Source organism: Macrobrachium nipponense, chromosome 48 (genome assembly GCF_015104395.2).
Source record: "Macrobrachium nipponense isolate FS-2020 chromosome 48, ASM1510439v2, whole genome shotgun sequence".
Classification (NCBI taxonomy): Eukaryota; Metazoa; Arthropoda; class Malacostraca; order Decapoda; family Palaemonidae; genus Macrobrachium; species Macrobrachium nipponense.
This window is the reverse complement of record NC_087223.1, coordinates 19,633,190-19,660,231: the sequence shown is the minus strand read 5'-3', so window position 1 is coordinate 19,660,231 and position 27,042 is coordinate 19,633,190. Positions and strand designations below refer to the sequence as shown.

The window sequence follows — 27,042 nt, the reverse complement described above, 5'->3', positions numbered from 1 at the left end:
GATAAGATAAATTCAATTATAAATTAAAAACTGTATTTATAGACTGATAGAAACGTCAAAAATCGACCTTAAATAGAGCATATTAGTAAATAAGCTGTTTGTTTTCATGAAAAACAGCGCAAGCGCACCCCAATCGCGTCGCTGTAAAGATGCGTAGAGCAAAGGCATTGTAAAGAGTGAATAATATTCTTAGAGAATAAGATCTGAATGAGATATGAAGTATCTTAAAAATTTCATAGTACTAGAGTTATTTCTTATTATTAGTATATTTAATTAGTTTTTAAGGCTAAAAACTCGAAAAAAACCGGACGTAAATAACCCCCACTGCGCCCGGAGCCCGCCCGCCGTTTACTGGAACTCTCGAGGTCTACCATTTTGTTATGTGCATCAAAGTCCCAATATCTTGTCGTGAGTCCAGCCACCCCCGCGCCGTAAGATGATTTTATCGCCCGCGATCGCGTTAGACACATGAAGCCCAAACAGGAGAAGATTAAAGGAAATGGTGGGGGGCTGCTGCGTTTGTTCGGACGAGAATGGCTGGACGGAGAACCCTTTGGTGTACTGCGACGCGGGCAGGGTTGCACGGTCGCCGTTCATCAAGGCAAGACCACCTCCCTTATTTTGATCAGTTTTAACCCTTTAAAAACCTCACTTCATGTCCGTTTTCACGCCGGGGCCTCCGCGCCCTCATTGCGCCCCGGGGGGCGTTGAAATACGGGGGCGCGAGCGCCCCCGAGGTTGATGGCCGATGGTCACACGGTGAAGGATACGATCCCAAAGTGACGTATTACGATGGACGTCTTATTTACCTTATTACGTCCCATATAACCCCTCCAGCATCTCATTTAGCCATTTTATATCAACCAATAATATCATAATTGATAAAACTAACAGCTCATATTACAGTGTCTAAATCCTTATTTACATCCCAAGCCACTGACCCAACCTGAGGTCGTTCGTGACAATGTAAACAATCCATCTCACGTCGTTCCATCTTATTCATCAATAATTGTTTAAATCATCTCAAATTTACCATATTCATCATTATTCTCATCATCTAAACACATCTACTTAGGCTAGGCTAGCCTAACCTCCAAATCGCTGACGCTGGTTGTGTATGTTAGGTTAGGCGGGGTGGGGTACTCTAATGGTGGAATAATCGTCGAAAGCGAGGTCGCCCTCCGTTAGGTCCATTAACTCGGATCGGGCCACTGTGCTGTTAATCGTCTGTTGGCGAGGTTATTTTCATTAACTTGACCTAACCTAACTTTGCTCATGTTTGCTACAGAGACGCAGGATATCTGATATGTCGTATTTTACCAGCTTGGATGCCCTTTAAACTATTATAAGCAGGAACTATTGTAATTCTTTTCGGGGCTAGCCTGTGCATTTAAATTATTATTACTAAGTGAGATGTGTACAATAGATTAATTAATGTTATGAAAATTAGGGATACGGTTAGAGTTAGTTATAGGTCCTTACGCACGTAAAGTTAGCGGAGGAGTTTTATAGATCAAGCACGTCAACGTTAGCAAAAGAGTAATAGTCTTTCAGGTTTACGTCTACCTTGTCCAAAGTAAAATCATTGTAGGGAAATGAACATCAGTTACTGTCAGACATTTATCAACAAAGTGGTATGGTCTTGGTGAGGTAAACATTGCTCATTTATGAAACCTTTCATAAGATGTATCAAGAAGGTCAGTTGGGTGATTGTCACTGAGGTTCAAACTTGCTCTGATTTAACCTTATCCTCTAATCCCTTGCTACGTTTTAAACCATACCCTACAATCCCTTGATCTCCCTCGATCTCTTTTTTTTTCAATGTCAAGGTTTGCTAAATACATTTGGTTTCCATCTTCATGAGTCTTAACCTCCAAACATACTATTTATTTAGTTATATTTCAGTATATTAAGTCAACTTGAATGGTTTTGTTTTTATTTCCATCAAGACTAATAAAAATTCAGAGATATGAAGCTGATGTTGCCATCGTCAGTTGCTGAGATGAATAAACAGAATTCACATGACTTGCATGAAAATGAAGGGGCGCATTTTCATTTGGCTCAGTACGGGTAGAAGTGACAAGTGCTACTTAGGCTAATTCAGGTTTAAACTCCCCACAGCTGCTAATAATGGATAGAAACTAGTTTAAAAAAAAAACCTTGTTTTTTTAACATTAATTGAAAGGATTTAATATTAAAAAATATATTTGTTTACAATTAATAGATTATTGTTGATATATTTGTAAAGTAAACTAAGATGCACATTCCCCCAGGTGTCAGGATATATTTTCTAGCCGTACTCAGATGTCAGTTGTAAGTTAACATATGTCTTAACTGCATACGTCGAAAGCATTGCCACCTTTAAAAAATGCATGATCACCATAAGTTAGCTAAACAGGTGACTTAGTGGGTTTAACCTGGATTAGAACTGTGTCAAATCTGTGACAGTTGAGGTTTTTACCCAAAAGTTCAAGGTAACCTAATGTTGCTGGGAAAAGTGCTGGTTTTATTTATGTAAACAAATGTTCTATTGTCCTTGTTGAGTCTTCAGTCAATTGTCTGTGTGGTGTGATAGTGTTCAGTTGTAGCAACAACAAAATTTTGGCTTTGTCATGTCACGAGCAGTGAATTTCAGGAAGGTTTTGGACCAGGGTGTGAAAGGTGTGTTTACAAGAATGTGGATATCATAGGAAAGAAATATGTACAAAAGTTTATGTGGATATCAGTAGGAAAGAAATATGTACAAAAGTTTATGTGGATATCAGAGGAAAGAAATATATATAAAAGTTTATGTAAATTTGTTTTTTATTTACTGTTAGTGCAGTGAATCTCCCCTAATTGCATGCTTGTAGTCCAAGAATGGTGTAGTATGCAAAATTGATCCTTTCTTGAGAAACCATATCTATTTTTGCTGTATTTCCCCACCACAGTACTACTAGATCATTCTTATATAATTGCTTCATAATATTTCTATATTCAGGACTGCTGAAGCCTTACATGACAACCTTTGCTATGTGGTTGCTGATATAATTACCTTCCCATTGATAGTAGGTTATTCTATGGCCAAAATATTTCAGGGCACAAACATCTTTTTAGTTTGGACAGCTTGGTGACATATAGAATTAACTGCATACCACCCCACTTTCCTAATAATAGATAAAGTCGTATAGGAACTACAGCTACATCAGTAGAGTATCCATCACCTTAGGCTTTTATTAGATCTACTGTTGTCTGACAATAATAGGATGCATATTTGGCTCAGTTTACAGACCCAATGTTACCCTTTAGTCCCTCAGTTACCTTGTTTATGAACAGTAATACCTTTGAATCTGTAAATGTCTGCTTTTCCTTGTTTTATTGAAATCATGCATAACTAGCAGAGCGTGAAATAGAAATACGTAATAGGGTTTGCTTAAATCAGACCTAGTGTTCACGAAAGCATTGCATTACAAAAGTGTTTTGAATCGTGCAATTATAAATACAAAACTTGTGTCTTTTAACACGATCCATACTTTTAATCATAGGGTGAAATCAGCTGGTCATACGTAAACAAAACAGTTAAATCAGCTGATTAGACATAAAAACAAAGTAATATTAGCTTTCTAATCTTCTGGCAAGCCTTTGCATATCTATTTTAACTTATATTCTGTTTGAACGAATGCTTATTTAGTGGATTGTGTTATGTATTTTAATGTTTTATGTGTTTTTTATTTTTTATTTTTTTTTTATTTTTAGTTTATAGCGACTAATGTACGACACTACTGTAACAATCTCACAGAACACTAAAGAGCTCTGAAATAAACAGTTCAATATTTATCAATGGTATAATTTAAAAGAATTTTTTTTTCCTTATAATGTGCACTTTGCCATATATATTTATTGTATGTTATAAAGTTATAAATGAATTAACAATATTGAAGTATTTTTATAACAGGGACCATATGGCTAAATCGGCTGATTGATGTAAAAAATAATCCGGAAATATTTTCATCAGTTTTAATTTAGGAGCAGGGTTTTTTTTTTCATTTAGTCTGCTTTTGTTTTTATTTATGTTGTTAACTGTATTTTTACACAGGCAATATTTTTTTTTATATTTTATTTATATTGAATTGTCGTTTGATGCTGTTATTTGGTTAAATAACAAGTATAGGAAACTTACCTCTTAGTTTCCGCATATTTTTCACAAATTTCTGTGAAAAACGTCCTTGATACACAAAGTGTTCCTGGTTATCCTGGACATTCTGTATTGCTGTTTGATACCTGAATAGGTTGATGAAGCTATTTAAGAAAGGCTAGAACCCATTGATATTCAGTATAGAACCTTCAGGTAAACATTGAAGAACTAAACTGCATGTTGGTGAAACATCCAGTGTAATGGTAAACCGTATTTCAAAATGTTTAAAAATGAGTTTAAGAAGGTAGCAAAACAAATATGTCAAGTACAAAACTAACATGCATCAGAATTTCCATCACCTGCGAGTTATCTTTCTCTTCACTGTATCCATGATCCGGTGGGAAAGTGACGTTGACGCTCACTCCGCACTTAATCTTTACAGTTGTGTAGGTATGGACCGCACTGAAGTATATTTCTTGTTGTTCTCAAGGTAGATCATTCAGGTATCTGATGTGGGAAGGTAATTCTTATGATTCAAGGAAAGGTAGATAGATGACTGCTGTGAATGTGCTATAGTATAATGGCTACGTACTATTTTGTTCTTTCATGAATGCCAGTAAAGCCCTTTCTGTTTCACTTCCTCTATGTTACATTCCGTTACGTCTCCCTTTTAGTACGTGGTTGTTTCTCCTTAATGTATTGGTAATGTCATTTCTGTCTGCTGGGATGCTTTATAGATGGCATTTTTCCCTTCGCTCATCACTTCAAAGTTGGGGCATCTGTAGTTATATTGTTAGAGATTGAATGCTTATTTATTTATTAATCATGCAATTAGTGTGTTCTCTTTCTCAGACATTTACCCTCATAGCCAAGCTATTAATTTCAAGTAGCGTGTATTATGGACGTTCTCTCCGCTGATTCCATGTCATGGAATATATTTGTGCCACAGTACATTGTGTCCATTTCACACAGTTTCTCGGTAATATGCCTCAGAGGAGAGAGGCCAAAACAAAATAGAATTTATTTATGAAGCTGGAGTGGAGATTATGAACTTGGTCCCATGCTCCACCTTTTATTGTATTGTCCCTGTTTTGACAAACTGGCTCCCCATCCCCCCTCAAAAGTAGTAACTGTTTTTGATATCCCAAAAGATATACGTAAAAACTTCAGCTGTCTGTGTTGTCACATTTTTTCAACCAAATGTCCTTTAAAGGTGAGCTGATTACCTGGATATAATATCAAAGTCTTTGAAGCCCATTTTCTCAGAATGGGGTACAAACGTAGGAAACGATATATGCACTCCATGATTCTCTTATCAATTCATCCCCATGTCCTTATACCTGTCCTTCATTCAGCAGTAGAAGATTGGTACTTTTATAGTTGGAGTTTTCCCTCTCTTTGCCACTGTTTTTTGCTGCTTCTGCAGTCCCCTGGGAGATGATATGGTGCCCTGGGTGTTCAAGAAATGTTGAAAGTACAGATTATTTTGATATTTACTTTTGCCATGGCAGGAGGCCTAGGTATCATAACTCTTAAGAGCTGTCCCTTACTTTTTACCATTGTAGACAGCGCACTTTGTTCTTTCTATAAAGGTTATAGAGACCACTTCCCGTCCTTTTGCTATTTTTATAGAACTTTGTTACATTGAATTTCTAGTTGATGTGATGATAAATGACTTACACTGAGCCAGTTTCATGGAGGGGAAATATGGAAAACTTCAACAACTCCTCTGCAATACAGAGACCATTACTTTTCTCTCAGTTCAGACACCCTGTTACATGAGTACCCAAGAAACTAGAAATTATGTACCAGATAACTTTTCCCAAGTGACATTTTATTAGGTGGTTAGATCTGACTGATATTCCAGCATTACGAGCTAGCAATGGATTAGAACCTCTTTGTACTCAAATGTTTCCAGAGGTCTGACCTTCCAGTAATTGGAAAAATATGTTCAGTAATGAAGACCATTTCGTATAACTTACACCTGACAGCAAAAAGTAGCAGACTAGGTATTGGTATTCTTTGTATTAGTGTTTCATGAACTTCATTTTGTTGGGACTTTTTGAACAAGACTCGGTAGAGGAAATGACCACAGGTTTCATTTTTGTCCTGTCTCCTTTGACTATCCTTGACTTAAGTTGACTAACTGCATCACTGGAGAACCATATCAAGTTCTTGCTTGGCACCCCCTACAAAGGAAAGTATATATAACTCCCTACTGATACCCAAAGCCCTAACCTAATACACTCAAAAATACCCCCTTGCAGTTATCCTAAAAATACCCTAAGGACTACCCCAGCAGAGTTAGACAGAGAGAGGAACTCATATGCTACCATCCCCTGAGAGTTGCAAGCAGTCCTTTTGTGTTCTTAGTGCCTGTGGTATTTAGCATCTTTCAGCTTCGATATAGAGGAGACACTAGTGAATCTGTATACATTCTCATAGCAGTAGAATAGAATCGTATTGAAATAATTTATGCTGTCATTCAGGAAAGAGATTAGGAGCCTTTTGGAAAAGTTTTGTATTGTATCGACTGGCTTCTTTTGCTTTGTAAGTCCTTTTTGATAAATGATTATATAATTAACAGCAGTTAACTTGGTAGTGAAGTTTTTGACAATGCTTACAGATACCCTTAACACCTAAGCTTCCTTTTTTAGCAGTACTATACAGTAATTTGCATTATATTATCACATAATGCTTCGAACAAGGAGTTCACTTGTTGCTGCTTGGAAGCACTATGCACCTTTTGTATTTTAGGATATTACCTACAGCAGCTATCATTCATGTATCAGTTTATAATGCTATTTAGTTTGAATATTACTTCATTGTTTCTTTGTCAAAATTGGCTTTGCATTCCTTGGAAGTTTCCCAGTCATGTTAGGTCTTCTGTCGTCTTTAGACTTTTATGTTTTATTAGGAATGATGCAATAGACTTTCTTCTTTGATATCTTCATAGTGTTGAACTTTGTAAACATAGGAAGATTAGCAAGTTGAGCCTTAGTATTATTATTATTATTATTATTATTATCATCATCATCATTATTATTATATTATTATTATCAGTAGATTATGAGATGACTCCAATTCATATGGAACAAGCCCAACAAAGGGACCTTGACTTGAATTCAGGCATTCAAAGAACACGGTGTTAATTAGAAGGAAGTAACAACAGGTGATGTAAAATACAGAAAAAAAAAGAAGAGATCACTCATTAAAAACGAAAGAAATTAATTAATAAAGAATTTTATGAGGATGTGAATATATGACGTAAAATACCAAGGAGAATTGTACTACTACTATTATGTTCCGTCTAGTAATGTGAGGAGAAAAAGACCCCTGGAACTGAGAAGTTCGATAAAGTTTTCCTGAACTTTGTGAAACCAGATTGTATAAGTAATATTTACTCTCGCCTTTCCACTTTACATGAACGATAATTTCTTCTACCTAAGTATTTCTTTTGATGCCAATGTTTATGTCAAAGAGCTGAGAAATGTCATTCTTTCTTAATGCCAGTATATTGACCAGCTAAAATTTAATTTTGATTTATCCCAAAGGCAAATTTATATGTAGAGGCCCTTTAATTCTGGTTTCTGGCGTACATACAATTCTGTTAAGGAAGTGATGCGTACGGACGCTGACGAGATATCTGTTTAAGGCTGTTCCATTCTGTTACTGTTTATTATGCTATTTTAGAGATCACTTCTTAGTTGTTGAGGATTCACATCAGAGAATGTTGATAGAAACCTGTTGTAAATTCTTGATGACTTCCACTCACGCCATCATTAATTTCAACTCCTTTCTATTCCAGCATGTTACGGCATAGTCACGGTGCCGACGGGAGCCTGGTTCTGCCGGAAATGTGAGAGTCAGGAGCGAGCCGCGAGGGTTGTAAGTAGCACCGATTACCGTTTGCCGACTCTCCGAGGAAGAGTCTCGAATCTAACCATACATATATATATATAGCTTTCTAGACATTACAGTAGAGCATTAGGACTGATGTCGAGCTAACGAACGTCTTTGATCACAGCTTTTAAGAGTTGACTAGTAACAGTATATCTTGAAATCTCTTTTTGAGTCTTCTTTAGCTTGGATATAGTCTCAAACAATTACTATCTTTTTTATTTGGTCATGAAACTGAAGTGTCAGTGGTAGCTTCCCATAGGAGCAATACTAGACCTCCCCACCTCTAGGTAAACACCCTCTGGTTGCACTCAAGTCCAGTATACTATTCCCTCAAAGCAGTATTCAGTAGGTCTCTGAAAATGTAGATTCCCCTTTTTGGTGTTCTCCTTCATTGTTCATATCAAAAGTCACAGGATTAAAGGAACTTTTGCATATGTGTCCACAGTTTTTTCCCCCCCTAGGAAAATGATGATTCTCTTAGATTTTTATTTTTCCTACCCATATTGATCATGTTAACGGATTTTGCTGTTATACACCACCTTTTATGTTGAGAAAGTTTGCACTCTAGCTGTCTGTATTCCTTGGTTTGGGACAATAGGCAGACTTTGGCTTTGCTAAAAAAAAGATTTATTTTGATTTTTAATCCCATTACCAGGGTATGAAGGCCAATGAACAAGTTGCTGAATTATTTTGGGGGCTAAGGACTGTTTTTCTCGTTCCCTAACTCATGAGAACTGCACTGTTTATATTACTAAATGTTTACAATTCCTCTCTTTTAATCATTTTTATTTTTGTCTTGCATAAATATCCCATCTAACTGATGCCTTGGGCTCAGCTTTCAAAAGCAAGTTCTTCAATGGTTCAGTGTAATGCTTTTTGTTCATTTAATCACCCACTTAATTCTTTTGGTTTGAGCTGCAATTCAGGGAAGAGAAAAGGCAAAAGTAGCTGTAGATATTTGTGAGAAGTTTAATCACGGTATGAGATGCAACTGGCACCACAGTGTTGCCATTTCCACCGCTTGGGAGAGGGATTGAAATTTTTGGCTACCTAACGTAAATACAAACTCACCTGATAAGTGTCCACAGAAAACGCTTAAATAAGCTCCCGAAGAGCTTTTGCCATTTCCGATTAAAGTCTTACCTCTTGGTACCATTTCATCTCTCGAGTTTTGTTCCTTTATCTGTCTTGATTTACCGCCCAATCACCTTCGAGCGCACAGTCTTCCAAGGGCTTGCCATGCATTTTGCTTGATTTTATTTTCTTGTGAATTATGCCTCTTGAATCCTTTGCACAGCCTGGAGAGTGAGTCGGAAGTCGACTCGTCTTCGGAGCTTTTGTTCATATTACCCACTGTGCTGGTTTTAGTTCTGTACTTTACATTGTTAGCTAAGCAATACTACTTTGTTTTAATGCCCAACGCTTATACTCACACATTGATCAGCTATATTAATTATCAGCTCTATTAATTTCTACTGTGGTGACTTCGTATAGCTTCACTTGTATGAGAAGTCTTGATTTGAATCCACCTAGTACTTTGTTGGAAATTAGTTTTTTTATTTGAATATGAATAAATTGCAAATACAATCAAAGGTGTAAAACATCTCGCAGAGTTGAGTGTTTCTTGTAGTAGGGCTTCAAATGTAATTTCCACGAGTTCTATTGGCTCCAGTTGTTCAAGTTACAGGAGGATGTACTTGTTGCTATTGGCTGGCAAGAACAAATGAAACAACCAAAATTTCATCAGTATAAATGTCTCAATGACTTATTCTGTAAAAAGATAGTTGCCATTAAATGCATTAGGCACAACCACCCCAAGTTTCTTACATATGCAAGACTTGTTTTATGTGCAGGTAGTTGGTCTGACCAGAGAAAAATCATGAGGAGGTGGTATTCTGCCAAAATAAAACTTCATTTTTTAAGGGGGGGCAGGAGGTAAACCAGTGGTTTTTGTTGCTAGAAGGAGCAGTTTCTCCATCCACTATGAAGGTGAAGTGTGAAATTGTATTCTCTCGTTTGCAGTGAGTCTTAGATAGATTTGTTTTGGGCAAACAGAAAGTCGTTTGGTGAAACTGTATTGCATTTGTTTTGGGTTACTGGTTGTACATGAATGACTTTGTAAAATCGTTTTGCTCTGAAATTGTTGGATTTTTAATATAACCTATAAATTGCAGTCAGAAGATCGTGTCTGTCTGAAGATTTAATTAGAGTATACAGTCCTTGTCTAATTCGGGCAGTTTTAATCGCTGAATCGAAAAGGCATTTTGAAACGGTGGTTGATAGGAGTGATGTTGAAGAATAGAAAGAAATTCGCTTTGTTCCTATGCGAATACAAACCTTTGCCTTTTAGATGAATTACTCTCGGCAAAAGCTGGCTCGGTCGTTGAAGTTGAGCAGTGAGGTAGTTAACCGGTGGTTTGTGAATGAGGGGATTGGAACTTCCACTCACTCCTCTCTGATTCACTTTCTCCCGCTGCCCTGCCGTCAACATGTCATCGCTCTGCTAGACTTATCATGGCTGTTATTGAAAGTTTCTCCAGGTTATTCTCGACTGAATGACCACCTGGCGTGTACTGTGAGTAGGTTATGACTTGACACGATTGATACCGACTTCTTCTTCTGTCGACGAACTGGCACAGTCTTGTTTGTTCTATTTTCAATACTGAGGAGTTAGACTCTTTGATCTCTGGATCAGGGAACTCCCTCTTAGCTGGTCATTGGACCAGGCGGCTTCCCCAGCCTCTGGTGCTGGTGTGTAGACACTAAACCCAGGAGGACGCAGAGAATACCTGTTACGAGGGACACGTCAGTTTGTGGAGACAGGCAACCTTCCTCTGGAACATCTTTGTTGGGAAGGGCAAGGTTTTTCAGGTGCCCAAGTAGGGGTTTTGGAGTCAGTCGGTATGGCATCGTTGCAGCTTTTCCTTCCTTCTTCTGGCGTACCCTCGGAAGAGGACGAGATGTTCCAGAGATGGCTGTTGCTGAGATGAACAATACTTAAGAGATGTGAGTAGATAGAACCTCTCATCTGAAGAGGGAGTTTCCACAGTGATGATATTTTGTATTACTGTAGGAATGAATTGCCAATTCAAGAGACTTTGCTCCCCACTTCTAACTATCCCCATTTATCTCTCTAACTGCAACCCATTTTATTCCTTTTACTGTACCTCCTTTCATATTCTTTCTTCCATCTTACTTTCTTCAAACCTCTCCTAACTCTCGCTTCCCCTTTCAATGCTGATTGACCGCATAGGTCCCAGCGCTTGGCATTTAGCCTAAATTCTATATTCCATCCTCCTCCCATTTGTCCCTGCCGCTGAGAGAAAAGTGATGCTGTCAGTTGGGTGAGTGGATGGGTCTCCCCCCCCCCCCCCCCCCCCCCTCCCCCCCCCCCCCCCCCCCCCCCCCCCCCCCCCCCCCCCCCCCCCCCCCCCCCCCCCCCCCCTCCTCCTCACTCACCTGTTGCTCGTTGATTACTTAGTTACTAAGCTTAAGAGACTGGACCAGCTTTTGCCAATGTAATTCATATATAACACTTGGAGGTTTGTTTGTCTAGGAAAAAATTTGCAATATTTAAAAAAAAATGTGTTATTATTATTATTGTTATAATGATAATAGGGGGAGAAGAGAAAGTTTCCACCAGTCATTCACAAAGACCAGTGCTTCGTGCATATGCAATAGTATTTCCAAGATTATTGGAGAGAGCATTATTTTAAAATAATGTGAAGTAGACTATCAACACACACCTTGGTGGATTAGTCATAGCAGGATACGAAGTGTCAGAAGTAATTGGACATTCCATAGGAAAGTTTTTATTGATTCTGTCATGTTTGGAGATTCATATTCGCAAAATTATGTGGGGCTACACCCTTCTACTTTTATTTTAAATCTGAAAGTGATTTCAGAATGATGTAGGTTAAACAAAGATGTTCTGAGATGATTGAAGGTTGAACTGGAGAATTGAAGGTTTAATAACAGAGACATGCAAATGCTAATTTGGACACTGATGGTTACTGTATAGTAGGACTATAGAATCTCTGTTGATTTTTTAATGCTCGGCTCCTCCGGGTTCATCTATGTAATTTAAATCGTTTTGGAAGGTTCCTCAGTTTTTGGGGTTATTCTGTTTATAGCAGCCTTTTGCTGGAGACATTACTGGAGACAATAGAACTTCCCTTTTGCTAAAACATTCCAAGTCAGATATCAGAATCTCATATTTTGTCCCTTTGAGAACCTGTACATGTTAATGCCCGTCCAAATGTTTTGGTTGTCTGTTAAGGCCGTTTTGATACTTTTAAATTACTTTTTCCATCATTAATAAAGAGCCCTTTGAAACTGGTCAACCTCTTTATGCCTTTTATTTAAAGAATACTTCCATGAACTTCATGACTTGAGAAAATACACCTTGTTCTTTGGACAGACGCTTGGTGCATTATGGCTATTTCTGTGTTATGAAATTTATTTTTTCTTTTATTTGTGTGGAACTTTTCGTAGCGATAGGCTGCATTAGGTATTAAGCGTAGGCATTACACTTTTTAATTGACATATCTGATGTGTGTTCTTAGTCACATACTTGTAAGAGATGTACAATGAAAAGTGAGTTTGACAAGTAGTTCTATTCTTTGTATATATTTTTTGGTGTAGTGGAGGAATACTATTTTAAAAGTTTATCAGTCAGGTGAAACTATGTAGGTACTTGCCCTTGCTCTAAGACAAGCCTTGCCCCCTTCTGTTTTGAATGTTTGATTAATAAAAATGTGAAAAGAAAGTTAAAAAAGTTAGAAATTCAAAGTTTGTGGCTTACTATGATGAGAGATTCTGTAGAGCAAATGGAAAAGTAAAAAATTTAAGTGGTTTGTTTTATTTATTGTTACAGGATTTATTATAACATTATTACACTTGCACAAGGGACTATAACATCATTACAGTTGCACAAGGGATATATATATATCCAATTATGTACAAAACCTGTGCATTTTGTAATTTTTTCAGGTGAATAACCAACATTGAATTGCAAGCATGCAACATCACGCAAACTTCATGTGTCAATTGTGGACATATTTTCAAAATTAACTCTTTAAATTCTGCACCTTTTCGAGTTGCAGTTCACCAAATAGAACCATTGGAATTTAAAGTGATCAAACTACTATTGTATTAATCACAGCATTAATGTGTAAATCTCACTTTTTACATAATTGTTTACAATGTAGGTGATACAAAATTAGGAATTACAGTACAGTCTTTTGTGAGTACCTATACTTTTAGGATTCTACAGCAGTGATACAGATCTCTTCTGAAATTTTTGGGGTTACAGAAACTCAGTTATTGCAAATTTGCTGCCTTTCAAAGAAAGAATTGATTTTGTCACACCATCAAATGAGTTACGATGTAATTTTTATGGAGAGGATTATTTGTTTTATATTCATGTCTGACTAACGTTCCTTTCGTCATAATATGTCATAATATGTACCCATGTTATGGTCGGGAATGTCCCCATATTCACATTCTTTTGCATGATAAACAGAAGTGTGGTAGTCCAGCAATACATACATAGTCAGACCCCATACAGGCATGAATCCATCTCATCTTTTTGTCTCATTCAGAGTTAACAGTTTTGTGCGACTTTTAACTTGGTACTTGGGATCACTGTTGTCCAGCCTTATTCTAACCTTATTTTCATAATTCAGTAGCTAATTCAGCGTTCCATTTTCACTAAATACAATATGGATGACTTCTATTGAAGATGTAGGTGCCTCTCACAAATGATTAGGTTTCAAATTGTCGGGAACCAGCAGTTACTGAAGGCCAGGCATTCACTGATTACTATTCATCTTCACACTCATTCATGCCTAACTCTATTTTCAGTCATCCATTCAGTGTAAACTTGAAAGTGCATTCCTTGGTTTTGTAGGTTTATGCAGACACTTACATTCATTGCCTCAGTCTTCCACTCTGATCGTGATTAGGACAAGTGATATTGATTGATTATAGTGAAGCAAAGATTTTATAACATCTGACATATTTTTTTAAACAAATTTAAAATAATTTATCTTTCAGCTTGATTTACCCACCAGCTACATGAGAAATAAGATAGTAGGTGACTGATGAACACCTATGGTTACAGGCGGCACATGCATATGTATTCTGCTGTACTTGTCCGTCTGTTTAGACGAAGACTGTGAATATGGGCCTATGTGTAATGATGGGTATTGTGAATACCCAGCTCTGTTACCAAAATACAGTTTAGTGTTGAAAGTAGGACTTATGTTTATTCCAAAGCATTTTTGACTCCTGAAAGGCAGCAATCTTGGTTTAGAGGGGCTGTGTTTCACTGAGGCAGAATGAGAACATATTATGATGGCAGGAAGTTTTATTGTTTCATCCCTGCTCTAGATTACAGTATGTACAATGAAAACTTTAGCGTTGTAAAGCTGTTTCCCGTGGAAAGCTTTGGTATTGTTAAAAGAAAAGATTAGTGAGATATTTTAGAACATTCTATGAATTACAAAAAGTTATTACACAGTTAACCTGGGAAAGGACGAAGGAAATTTCAGCTGTTTTCGTTTTATAAAGCAGTAAATGTAAAGAAAAAGGTAACGAGTGCATAAATGACAATAAAAGATGCAAGTGAGATTTTTTTTTCAAATTTTTAAATACATTGAATGACAAAAGATAGAGCCAAAATTTTGAGTATTGGTGAGGATAATATACCGTGCACAAGATTAAGTATTGCCCTATTGTTGGATTATATGGTGAAAGAAAAAAATGAAATAAGGTTTAAACTAAGTGAATGCATGTCTCTGTTATGCAGTATATCTGGAAGGAGATACTTACGGCCATGGATGCCTACTGGGTTGATAGAACAAAATTAATACAGTTTATATATCCTGGACACTAATTGAAAGACTAAGTTGACAAATCCCTTGGAGTCAAGCAGACTGGGAGATTTTTTAGTATATAAACCATTGTTTGTAAGTTAAATATAGCCTGTTACCCATTAGGACTTAAAATTAAAGATAGCCTGTCACCTTCTAGAGTTACGGTATAATTTTTGCCACTTGTTTCACAAATCTAAATTGCTCTCTAAAATTAAAATCTTCAGGACATAACCCTTTTGATTTCTGTTTTTTTTTAAAAGTGCTTGGCAATGGTTATATGTGGGTATATTGATTCTCATTAAATAAGAAATTGGTTTAGATTTCCTAGGAGAGGAAGAAGTGTTTCTTGGCCTGTATGTGTTTGTCGTAAGGTTATCGCCACGGGCTTGCATAATCTTGTGTGATTGACTTGAAGAGAATTTCAGTCAGCGGAGGCTTTTCTCTCTGCTCTTTTGATGTGGTGTTGTCATACAGTCCACTCGGAGCATTCTGCAAGCCCGGTCGCGAGTCTGTATTGCATGCTCTCCAAGAATGGCACCTAAACTCATGCTCTCCAAGATTCTGTCATCATTCCTCTCCTTGTCACCCTGTTATCCCAAACCCCACTGACACCTACCAAAATGGCCGCTTACCCAGAGCTCAGGCGGGAGGCGCATTTTTTCGCAGAGGTGCGAACTGTGCCCGAGCAAAGATGGAGCGCTCAAACGGACCGATTCTGGCGGCTGGGCGCACGTGGTGTGTGCACTTTACATACCCGAGGTCCGGTTTGGGAACGTCACTACAATGGAACCTATCATGCTCCAGCTTATACCTCAGGAAAGGTTTAATAAGGTTTGTATGCGGCTGTTGTATCCTTCTTGTCAGATTATGCCAAGGGGTGTTTGCACTCGTAATACGCTGTACATTTGTCGGCAACGCATTCCTTATACTGAAGAGAGTTACATGAGGATTGAACTCTAAAAATTAGTGGTATTTGAATTAACTTTAAAATGTAGTCTTCTTGTATATAAATATATAATTTGTTCATGAAACTTACCTGTCAGATATATATATAGCTGTATTTTTTCCGAATCCGACAGAAAATTTAAACACTTACGACACACGCAGTGGGAGTCAGGTGGTTAGTACCCATTCCCCGCCGCTGGGAGGCGGGATCAGGAATCATTCCCATTTTCTATTCATAATTTTTCTGTCGCCGGTGCTGGAAACACCTGTTTGCAGCACCTCCGTCCAGATTTTGGAAACTTACTAGCTACTTGAGTATCCCTTTTGGTTTTTCTTTGGTATCTGAATTGGATCGGTGGCTTGGCACACGTTGACTTTGGTTTTGATTTGAATTTGGTATTGATTTTTCTTTGATCAAGATGTCAGGGTCTAGTTCTGCTAGCGCTAGATTTTGTTCCATGTCTGAATGTAGAGGTAGGCTACTGAAAGCTTCAGTAGACCCACATTCTGTTTGTAAAGTTTGCAGGGGGAATGAATGTACGTTTGAAAGTCGTTGTAAGGAGTGTGAAAGACTAACAGAGTCGGAATGGAAGGCGTATGAAACCTATCTTAAGAAACTTGAGCGAGATAGGTTAAGGAGGTCTTCCTCCAGGAGTGTTTCAGGTAGGCAAGATTTAAATTATTCTCCTGCTAACCCTCCTTCTGTAGATTATGCTCCATACCCCTGTAGTGTTGCCTCCGGCCCCTGAGACAGTGTCGGTAGAAGGTAATACATTATCGCTAATTCTTGAGTCGATTCGTAACTTAGAATCAAAGTGTTAGCTCTGGAGAGCAAAAGTGAAGAGAAGTGCAGTGAAAGTGCCCCTTGTGTAGTGGAGGGTGCGTCAGATCGGCCTCATTCCGCCTCTAGACCTAGACCTCTGCTTGACTCCCAGATTACGGGGAGAGAGCATGTCGAAAGTCGAAGGAGGGTTACGAGGAACCCCCACCGATCTGGCGTGCCTTCGGCAGCTTCTGACGAACATACCCAGAACTGCCAGGAGCGTGCGCGTGCACGTCTTCTCAAGGAGTGCTTTTCTTCTTCTGAAGCTTCCTCCCCGCGCAAGGGGTGGAGCTCTCATACCGCATCACGTCCGCTGAAAAGGACGGCTCGCGTGCGGGACGCTTCACGTCCAAGTTGTTCTCCGGAACTTTGCTCGTCGCCCGATAGTGCGTTTGCTGCTTTTTCCTCCGCAGAAGAAGCGTAAGGATTATTCGGAGGCGGAGTCTTCCCTAGATGTTTTTCTTTCGAGCGCCGCAGTCGCTCTATAAGGTGCGTGAAGCGGCGGTTCCTGGGAGTAGCAAGAAGGCGTCCCCCTCGCCACTCTCCTGCTCACAGGATCAGCCCCTCCCCAGAAAAGGAGGCTTCACCTATCAAGCAAGATTCTCCAGTCTCTTCAGCAGCAACTTCGAGAAGTTTTTTCCTTCGAGGAGAGACTGTTCCACGTCGCCGTAAGAAGGATGACAATCTTCCTGTGAGAGGTCGAGGCGTTCTCCCTCTCCCTCTCCTCGCTCGTCTCTCTCTCCGTTTGAGTCTCCCTCTAGAGTTCGTTCTGCTCCCCAGCAACTTTCTAGAGGAGGCGAGAAATTCGTTTCTCGCTCTCGTGAAGCGGTGTTTCGCTGCTACGAAACTTGTGGATAAGAAGCGAGTTTCTTTAGATGCCGAGCGCGCTTCTGTGAAAGTCAAACGCGCTTTTGTGGACGCCGAACGTGACTCGGTGCAAGTTTCGCTGAGCGCCAGTGGGGACGCTCAGCGAGTTTTAGTGGACGCTCGGCTGTGCACCAGGTGTGCGCTCGGCGCGCATCAGTGGACGCTCGGCGCGCACCAGTGGACGCTCAGCGCGCACAAGTGGACGCCAGGTGTACACCTGCGGCGGTTGAGCGCGCTTCTGTCGGCGCCAGTAGATTGGCTTCGGACGCCAAACGCGCGCCTACGGACGTCAGTTTTCCACTTCCGCAAGCACAAGCGGAGGCGGGAACTCTTCCTGTTTTCGCCGTTGCTTTCTCTTTTGAGAAAGCTCGGGACTCTTCTTTACTTCCTCCGACTTCTCCATGTCTGAAGAGGAAGTTAGTGACGCTTTCGTCGAAGTGGACGAAGAACAGCAGTTGGCTCCAGTTTCGACGGACTACAAGGTTTTGACTCGTTTACTTCAGTCAGTCTTTGCAGACACTTTCCAACCTGAAGCTCCACGTACTCCTCCTCTCAGTTTTCGTCTTCCAAAGCTGCTAAGATCTCGGGCTTTGTGAGAATGAAGAAGTCGCTTTCTACGAAGCAAGCTTTTAGAAAGGTCCATGATTGGATGGAAAAGAGGAAAGCTTCGGGCAAGACTTCTTTCGCTTTACCACCTTCAAGACTCGGTGGCAAAGCTGGTATGTGGTATGAGACGGGAGAAAAACGTCGGAGTCAAGCTTCCAGCCTGAGCTCAAGGAGACTTTGGTAGCATTGTAGACGCCACCAGAAGATCTTTTTGTCTTCCTCGAAGGTCTCGTGGACACATAGCGAGTTAGACTTTCACCTGAAAGGCCTCTTCAGGACACTAGAGGTCTTTAATTTTCTTGACTGGTGCCTGGAGTATTGGATGCCAGGTCCAGGAGTTCTGATTCAATCAGTCTGGGGGAGCTGTCCAGTGTATTGTCTTGCATGGACAAGGCCGTCAGGGATGGTTCTGAGGAATTGGCTGCTCATTTCAGCACGGGACTGCTTAAGAAAAGAGCACTTTTTGCAATTTTACTGCAAAGTCGGTCTCACCAGCGCAAAAAGCGGATCTTCTTTTCGCTCCTTTCTCAGAACATCTCTTCCCCCAGTATATGGTAAAGGACATAGCTGCTAGTCTCCAGGAGAAAGCAACTCAAGACCTTCTGGCACAGTCTTCTAGGAGAAGCCTACTACTTCTTCGTCTTCTGGGTCCTCTGCTTTGAAGAAGTCGAAGCCCTTTCGATCCGCTTCTTCCTCGAAGCCAGCCCCTCGAGGAGAGGCTCTTTCAGAGGCAAGACTCCCGCTCCTTCCAAGAGCAAGAAGTGAGAGGGAAGTCCTTCAGACACCAGGTAGGAGCAGGCTTCTACATTTACGCGAAAGCTTGGGAAGAGAGAGGTGCCGACGCTTGGTCTCTGGACATCGTCAAGAAGGGGTACAGAATTCCTTTCCTGATGTTACCCCCGCTGTCTTCGACACCAAGGATTTGTCTCCGTCGTATCAGGGAGAAAAGCAGAAAGTGCTTCAACGATCTACTAGATCAAATGATTGAGAAGCAGGCAGTGGAACAGGTCTTCGACCAGAGTTCTCCGGGGTTTTACAACCGTCTGTTCCTAGTGCCGAAGCAGTCAGGGGGGTGGCGCCCCGTTCTGGAGTCAGCAGTCTAAATCGCTTCGTTACCAAGCAGAAGTTCAAGATGGAGGACACCTCAATCCGTGCTTGCAGCTTTAAGACCGGGGGATTGGATGGTCTCGTTAGACCTTCAGGACGCATACTTTCACGTCCCCATCCATCCACCCCGTTCAAGGAAATACCTGCGGTTTGTCCTGAAAGGGAAGATTTTCCAATTCAGGGCACTCTGCTTCGGTCTCAGCACGGCGCCGATGGTGTTCACACCGTTCTTATGAAGAACGTTGCGAGGTGGCTCCATCTTGCGGAAATAAGGATCTCTCTCTACCTAGACGACTGGTTTATTCGAGCCTCATCGCCAGACAGGGTCCTGAAGGACCTTCACACGACTCTGTCGTTAGCAAAGTCCCTGGGACTTCTGGTGAATCTCGAGAAGTCGCATCTGACTCCTTCTCAATCCTTAGTCTATCTGGGGATTCAGATGGACTCAGTGGCTTTTCGGGCTTTTCCGTCCCAGGGGCGACAACTTCAATGCCTGGACAAAGTGTCGGCCTTTCTAGGGAAGGAAACCATGCTCGGTGAGGGAAATGGATGAGTCTGCTGGGGACCATTTCCTCACTGGAGAAGTTTGTTTCTCTGGGAAGGTTGCCACCTCCGACCACTTTCAGTTCTTCTCTCAAGCAATTGGTCACGCAAACAGGATCTAGAAGAGGTCTTGTTTTTGACGGAAGAAGTGAAAAAGCACCTCAAATGGTGGTTGGATCCAAAGAAGCTTGCGGAAGGACTTTCGCTCAAGCTTCGGAACCCCGACCTAGTGTTGTTCTCCGACGCGTCCTCCACGGGTTGGGGAGCAACACTGGGAGGGAGAGAAGTGTCAGGCACCTGGAGAGGGGAACAGGTGTCCTGGCACATCAATCTCAAAAGAACTCTCAGCGGTTTACCTTGCTCTAAGGTTCTTCGAGGAGAAGTCTCCAGCAAAGTGGTTCAGATAAACCGGACAACACCACAGCCTTGGCATACCTCAGGAAACAGGGGGGAACTCACTCTCATTCTCTGTTCGTCATCGCGAGGAATATCCTGATTTGGGCGAAAAGTCGCAAAACGTCTACGATTCTGACAAGGTTTGTGTCAGGCGTGGAAAACGTGCGAGCGGACCTTCTCAGTCGGCAAGGACAGCTTCTGCCGACGGAATGGACCCTTCATCAGGAAGTATGCCAGGCGCTATGGAAGCTGTGGGGACGTCCTCATGTGGACGTTTTCGCAACTTCCCGAACGAAGAGACTTCCGCTGTATTGCTCCCCAGTTCTGGACCCGGGAGCAGTGGGCAGTAGACGCCCTACTGTGGAATTGGTCGGACTAGATATTTACGCTTTTTCCCCCATTCAAAATCCTCGGGGTAAGTAATGAGGAAGTTCGCTGCAGCAGAAGGAGCGGAGAATGACCCTCATCGCCCCCTTCTGGCCAGCGGCCGACTGGTTCACGGAGGTGATGTCCTTCCTAGTAGACTTTCCGAGGACTCTGCCCCTAAGGAAAGATCTACTCAGACAGCCCACTTCGAGAGGTACCACAAAAAACCTCCCCGCTCTGAGTCTGACTGCGTTCAGACTATCAAGAAGTTGGCCAGAGCGAGGTGGGGTTTTTCAAGACCTGTGGCAACGGCGATTGCCACCGCAAGGAGGCCCACCATCAATCGCAGTTTACCAATCAAAGTGGGCTGTCTTTAGAAGTTGGTGCAGAAGGAAGGGCATTTCCTCCACCTCAACCTCTGTGAGCCAGATAGCAGATTTCCTTCTTCACCTTAGGAAAGAAGCGAAACTAGCCGTTCCCACGATTAAAGGCTACAGAAGCGTGCTTTCTGTGGTCTCAGACATAGAGGACTCGACTTAGCGAATGATAGAGACATTCATGATCTCATTAGATCATTTGAGACTGTGAAAGTTCTCCAACCTAAAGTACCATCGTGGAACTTAGACGTGGTACTGAAGTTTCTCATGTCGAGTCAATTTGAACCGCTCCATTTAGCCTCGCTTAGGATCTTACTAAGAAGACCATTTTCCTAACCGCTCTGGCGACGGCGAAGAGGGTTAGCGAAATTCAAGTCATAAGCAAGCATATTGGGTTCAAGGATCATAGTGCAGTTTGTTCCTTAAGTCCTATTCTTATTCTTAGCAAAGAACGAGAACCCTTCCAACCACTTGGCCGAGAACGTTCGAGATCAAGGGGTTGTCGGAGCTAGTGGGACCTGAAGCTGAGAGTTCCTGGTGTCCTGTCAGGGCTCTCAAGTTTTATTTGCAGAGAACCAAAGCATGCAGAGGTTCTTCGGAGAACTTGTGGTGCTCTGTGAAAAAAACCAGATCTTCCGAGTCGAAGAATGCACTGGCGTTCTTCTTAAGAAGTACGGTTAAGGAAGCCCATGAAAAGTGTAGTGAATGTGACATGGAGAGCTTCTGAAAGTGAAAGCCCACGAGTTGAGGGCTATTGCTACTTCGGTGGCTTTTCACAAAAATATGGCAATCAAAGACATTTTGGGCGCCACTTATTGGCGAAGCAATTCGGTGTTCGCTTCACACTACCTGCGGGAGGTGAAAGCAACATACGAAAATTGTTACTCGCTCGGGACCATACGTCGCTGCAGACACTGTTTTGGGGGCAGGAGGTAGCGCTCATCCTATCCTTTAATGGTTTAGGGGAGTTTTTAACTTGTGTTATGGTTGTGGGGTTGACCGCCTGCGGCGGATCTCCCTTCCATTAGCTTAGTCTATGTGGGATACTTTTGGTAGGCTACGCCAGATGGTTTGGTTTTTACTTCGTTGCCCTCATTTGTATGGTCAATGGTCTAGTCACGTCGTGGTCTCGCCCCTGTTGACAGATCATCTGGAGTGCACCAGCTATATAGGTCTCTACTCGCTGGCAACTCTAGTAGCACAAGCAGACTTACGCGGCAGTAACCACGAAGTCAGCTATGCTAACAGGTAAGGAATCAAGATATCAATTATCTGCATATATATGTTTCCTAAAATTCTTCTATTCTGTCTACTCCCACCACCAAAGGTGGGATTCAGCTATATATATATCTGACAGGTAAGTTTCATGAACAAAATGATATTGTAATGATACAATTAAGTTTGTTCATACTTACCTGGCAAGATATAATATAATCAAGTACCCACCACCTCCCTCAGGAGACAGTGGAAATAAAAAATTATGAATAGAAAATAAAAAGGGAATGATTTCTGATACCCGCCTCCCAGCGGCGGGAATGGGTACTAACCACCTGACTCCCACTGCGTGTGTCGTAAGTGTTTTAAATTTCTGTCGGATTCGGAAAAATACAGCTATATATATCTGCCAGTAAGTATGAACAAACTTAATTGTATCATTACAATATCAGGTTTTTGTAGGACAAGACATAATCTTACAATATGAAGACATACTTAAGAATTTAACATTAAAAGCTTAGAGCTATTTGAAGTTACTGAGGTGTAGTAAGTTTCTGTATGCAAATACGTATATGAGTTGTACATTCTCCAAATATTTTTACTATTATATTATAAATGTGGAAATTGTGGGTTTACATTAAGTTTTCCATGCGTTTATACACTACTATTGTAACAAATGCAAAAATACCTAACTTATTGATATTTAACTAAACCAATTTTGCCTTTGCAACATACTGCTGTTTGCTTAAATGTTAATAATATGAAATTCCATTTTATGAAAATATCCTTTCCCTGCCAACAGTCATGCTATATTTGCGAAGAAAGTGGAAAGGAGAGTAGAGCAACGATAGGAGCTTGCATGCAGTGCAATAAGTCAGGCTGCAAGCAACACTTTCATGTCACCTGTGCACAATCTATGGGCCTACTGTGTGAGGAAGCAGGAAACTACCTGGACAACGTGAAGTACTGTGGTTATTGCCAGTACCATTTTTCGAAGTTGTTAGTTAATTGTGGTCTGTCAGCGTTCATTTTTTCTGTGGAATATTTTGTTCTTGTTTTAGTTCCTTGGGACCTATAGGTTTTTGTTGGTCATGGTTTTCAGTGCTGTGAATACTCTTTGCCAAGTGATGGGTAATTGGCTGAAGTTTTGATCAGGATTTGGTTATAAAGGTTATGGCGCTTGTTTACTAAGTCTTGTTTTCGATCGCCCTCCACAGAGAAAAGGAAGTCACGTGAAAACCATCCCCCCTTATCGCCCAGTCCCCCACGAGGCCGGAGGGTCGGACGAGGATAAAGGAACCGGAGATGGCAGGGACCCCAAGTTAAAGAAAGAAGACTGGGCGTCCAGCCTGGCGCCATAAAACCTTCCGTCGCGAAGGACCGCCCCGGTGGCAGCTCATCCGGTCCCCCAGGGGTGTCGGACCGGCAGGATAGAGGCCACTATCCTCTTCCGAAAGTACCTCCATCACCCCCGGGAGCTCGGGCCTTGTGCTTTCGAGTTCTGTGGTCATAACAAGACGGAGGGGTTGTCGAAACTTCCCGATCCGAGTTCTGTGAACAGTGCTTCCTTGACTGTTGCTGTAACTAAGCTCAATCCTTCTGCCACACTCAACACATTCACGTCATCGAGTTCGTCGTCGTCCCACTCTCTTCCAACTTCTTCCCACGCTCCCACATTTACTACCTCATTGTCATCGTCAGTGTTGACAACATTTTCTCACATAACCTCCTCGACAACATCGCCGTCAACTACCTTAACGTCGTCGTCATCCAATTCGCTTTACCTCACACTCGAGCATTCATAACCACGGCGGTCGTCGTCCGTCGTGACGACTGCGCCGTCACCCTCCCGAGCTAAAACTGCGGAGCCTCACCCACACACTACAGGTAGTACGCCGCAACGAAAGCCCAAACCAGGCTTCCGTTTTGCCAAATCAGAATTCGATAACGGACGAAAAAGATAAAGACAACAGCAGGAGAGAAACCGAAAGTTGCGAAGAAACGGACCGAGAACTCCAAGTGGTAACAGTAACTTTGGTGATACAGAGTCCATCGTTTCGAAACGAGGATACACAAAAGTAGTGATTTAGTGTTGAATATCTGAAGAAAAAAATTTAAGTGCAGAAAAAGAATCAAATAAAATCTCTAGTAAACCTCCTTTAGACTCCTCGGACGACGGTGGAGTTTGAACGTTCAGTACAACCCCAAATATATCGTCGTCCAAAGGGACCTCGGACCCATTCACACCAACAGCATCAGACTTTGCCTCTAGTGAGCAGGGAAAGAGAGGGAGGTGAGCTTATTGATATATTTCCTTCAGATGTTAACAGTGTGTAGAAGAGCTGTGTGAAATTCTCATGCCCAGTTATTTATTTATTTATTTATTTTTTATTTAATAAGACATGGAAGTTTATCTCCCCCTTTGCTGTGTTTCAGGTAAGTTCTTTGGAGGAGTTGATGTTTGCTAGTTCTCTTTGGAGTTCAGCCTTCACATAGTTATGAATTATTTATAGAGTATTATGTCAGGCAGGTATCCTCACTTATTTGTAGTGATCAAACATTCTAGTTTAACAAGCCTTAGAGATTAGGAATTTTAGGGGTTGTAGTAGAATAATATGTATTATGATGTATTTGATGGCATCAATGGATAAACCATTGAAATGTACTGTGTTTGACTACAAAATATTGTATAAGATAAGCATACATACCACCCTAAGGCTGTTGTGCTGAATAATCCTGTGGAATCTAGTTCTAAGCCTAAATCCCATATTTCATTCCATTGCCCACTAAGCTTATTAGGTTGAAAATCAAGCCTTTTTTGTGTCTGTTTTTTTTTTTAGAGGTTCATGTGGAAGGAAAGGTACTGTTGTTATACCTTTATCAAAGTGGAGAGTCAAGATACAAGATCAAGGGAAAAGAGAACTAGATAGAGAGTTCAAAAAGTCTGGCATTCATGTAGGTTGAGTAAAGTATTATGCAAAGGTTTGGAATTGTACACTTGTCAGGTTAATTTTCAGTGACAAATGATTTAATCTTGAGAAATGGAAGATCTGATGTTTTCAGAAAAGAAATTGATGGCACAAGGGGTCGGATGATAATACCATAGTCGCCGAATTGTCTTAGCGAACGCGGTATGCAACATAGTAAATAGAACTAAATAACTAAGCAAACAAACTTTATTTTGCCTTGGGTATTTCATGTGAAACATTTTGTTGGTTTTTCTATGTTAATATTTTCTGCTGGTTGGAGAAGCCAGCATAAATTTTTGTGCAAATCAGACTTTAGGGTTTTGTTCATGAAACTTACCTGTCAGATATATATATAGCTGTTTTCTGCGACGTCCGACAGAATTTCAAAACTCCCGGCACGCAGTGGGACGGCCAGGTGGTTAGTACCCATTCCCGCCGCTGGGAGGCGGATATCAGGAACCATTCCCATTTTTCTATTCAGATTTTTCTCTGTCGCCGGTCGGTAAACAACTGTTTACAGACCTCCACCTAGGATTTTGAAACTTCTTATGCTTACTTGAGTATTCTGATTGACTTTTGGTTTTGATTTGGCTTGTTGGCTGGCATACGCGATAGTGGATTTGATTTGGATTTTGGCTTTGACTTTTCTTTAATTACGATGTCTGGATCTAGCTCTGCTAGCTTCAGGGTGTGTGATGTGCAGGAATGTAAGGTGAGGTTACCGAAAGCTTCGGTAGACCCTCATTCGGTGTGCTCGAAATGTCGAGGTCATGTATGTATGTTGAATGATAGATGCATCGAGTGTGAGCAATTGACTGAGGTTGAGTGGAAGGCATATGATTCTTACGTGAGAAAGCTTGAGCGTGATAGAATCAGGAGGTCTTCCTCTAGAAGTGCTTCTGTGAATAGAAGTCAGGGTAGGATTGTATCTCCATTAAATCCTCCTGTAGATTTAATCCAACCTAATCCTGTTGTATTGCACCAGGACAATCAGGAAGTGTCTACGGAAGGAAAGTATTATCTACGATTATGGAGTCGATTCGCGCCCTGGAATCAAAAGTGCTTGCTCTACAACAAATCAAATGTCTAAGTGCAATGATAGTGTTAGTGCATCTAGTGTTGTGGAGGGGGCGTCAGATCGGTCCCATAATGCCTCCAGGCCTAGCCTCTGCCGGACTCCCAGGCCTTAGGGAGAGGGCAAGCCGAAAGCCGAAGGAGGGTTTACGGATCTAATATCCGGTCTGACGTCCCTCGGCAGAATCTGAGGATGAATCTCAGACTGCCAGGGTTCGTGCACGGGCACGGTTCCTCAAAGTGCTTCTCATCCTCAGAGGCTTCCTCTTCTCACCTGGGGTTGGGACTCTCGGAGAACTCTCATGGGGAGAGCGGCAGGGCCGCAAGGTGCCGCACAGGCGGCCGTCGTCCTTGTCACCCTCTTAAGAGAGGTTTCAGAGAAGAGGACGCTTCACGTCCTTCTGATCAGTATTTGGAATCTTCACCTGAATATTTTGAAGCTTTTCCACCGCAGAAAAGGAACAAGACTTCATCAGGGGAGGACTCTTTCGAGCGTCCAAGTCGCTCTAAATTTGTTCCTGAGTTGAAGGAAAGGGCATCCCCTCGCCCATCTTCCTCTCACAGGATTAGTCCTTCTCCTGATCGAGAATTTTCTCCATCAAGGGAAATGCTTTTAGAGATGCAAAAGCAGTTGGCTTCCTATTTTGCGAAGAAAGAGGCAGAACCTAGTCATCGGAGGAAGGATAGGTGGCTGCCTGTTAAGAGGACTAGGAAGTCCCCGGCTCCTCCTCATTTTTCGGCCTTTGAGTCTCCTCCTAGTAGCCGACTCATTCGAGAATGTGAATGCGTTCCTCATGAAAGGGCGTCTAGGAGAGACGAATTTTGACAGAGACGTGAGTTGCCGCACAGGCGGCGGGCG

General features: G+C 41.4%; 2 protein-coding genes across 2 annotated transcripts in view; both read left to right on the top strand.

The window, feature by feature from the left end:
- The window catches only part of LOC135205087 (uncharacterized), a 155,323-nt gene that overhangs the window by 12,033 nt on the left and 116,248 nt on the right, over positions 1-27,042 (top strand). The window lies entirely within an intron of this gene.
- LOC135204976 (protein AF-10-like) lies at positions 150-25,104 on the top strand. Its single transcript, XM_064235206.1, is given in 8 exon segments — positions 150-169; positions 490-568; positions 571-601; positions 7,923-8,002; positions 15,562-15,726; positions 22,943-23,139; positions 24,541-24,576; positions 24,981-25,104. Coding segments are annotated over 8 exon segments (732 nt in total).